Source organism: Hemibagrus wyckioides, linkage group LG26 (genome assembly GCF_019097595.1).
Source record: "Hemibagrus wyckioides isolate EC202008001 linkage group LG26, SWU_Hwy_1.0, whole genome shotgun sequence".
Lineage (NCBI taxonomy): Eukaryota > Metazoa > Chordata > Actinopteri > Siluriformes > Bagridae > Hemibagrus > Hemibagrus wyckioides.
This window is the reverse complement of record NC_080735.1, coordinates 21,383,255-21,384,020: the sequence shown is the minus strand read 5'-3', so window position 1 is coordinate 21,384,020 and position 766 is coordinate 21,383,255. Positions and strand designations below refer to the sequence as shown.

The 766-nt window shown below is 44.1% G+C and overlaps 1 protein-coding gene across 2 annotated transcripts in view; it reads left to right on the top strand.

The window, feature by feature from the left end:
- Nucleotides 1–219: 219 nt before the first annotated feature.
- Nucleotides 220–766, top strand: part of LOC131347122 (calmodulin-regulated spectrin-associated protein 3) — a 31,299-nt gene continuing 30,752 nt past the window's right edge. For both annotated transcript variants that reach the window (XM_058381019.1, XM_058381018.1), the window contains exon 1: nucleotides 220–517. In XM_058381019.1, coding sequence (XP_058237002.1) covers nucleotides 409–517 — 109 coding nt within the window. In that variant the 5' untranslated portion in view covers nucleotides 220–408. The remainder of the gene's footprint in view (nucleotides 518–766) is intronic.

The window sequence follows — 766 nt, the reverse complement described above, 5'->3', positions numbered from 1 at the left end:
GTGTTTTATAATTATTTTAAATTATCAGTGTCATTAATAAAGTTTAAATTCAGATCCTGAATAAAATCATTGCATTGGTTTTATTTAGTTTGGTCTAAGGATACTGCGAGACCACGCCCACTGCCACGCCATTGGACGAGGATTATTTATGGACGTGTGTGTGTGTGTGTGTGTGCGTGTGTGTGTGTGTGTGTGTGTGTGTGAGAGAGAGTGAGAGAGAGGGAGAGAGAGAGAGAGAGAGACATCCTCCTCCTCTCCTCCGGTCAGAAGACGGAAGGATGGAGAGAGAACAGAGGGAACAATAAAAATGAAATGATTCGGTGGAGGAGTAAAACAGGAGACTGAGATGAGATTATAAGATTTTTTTCAGATTGTTTTTTTGTCCATTTTGGTGTGTGTTTATCCGCCATGGTGGACTCGGTGCCGGAGATCAGGCCGCTGGAGCGCTACGAGCCGAACCGAGCCAAAACCTGCGCCAGTCTCCGATGGCTCCTGACCAAAGCGTTCGGCTCTTCAGGTCAGATCCATCTTTCTGTTTCCTGTCCTGATGTGATGAGGAATTAAAGTGGGTGTCAGTAACCTCATCGGTTTTGCGTTGCACCGCGTGGGTCGGGTCTTTATTTATTTATTTATTTATTTGTTTATTTATTTATTTCCTATTGCATGCGCGCGGGTGTCACTTGGTAACTACGGCTGCTCGAGTCGACTCAGACTCGAATACTAAGAGTTGATTCAACCGAATCATTTTCTTTTTTCCAACTGATTC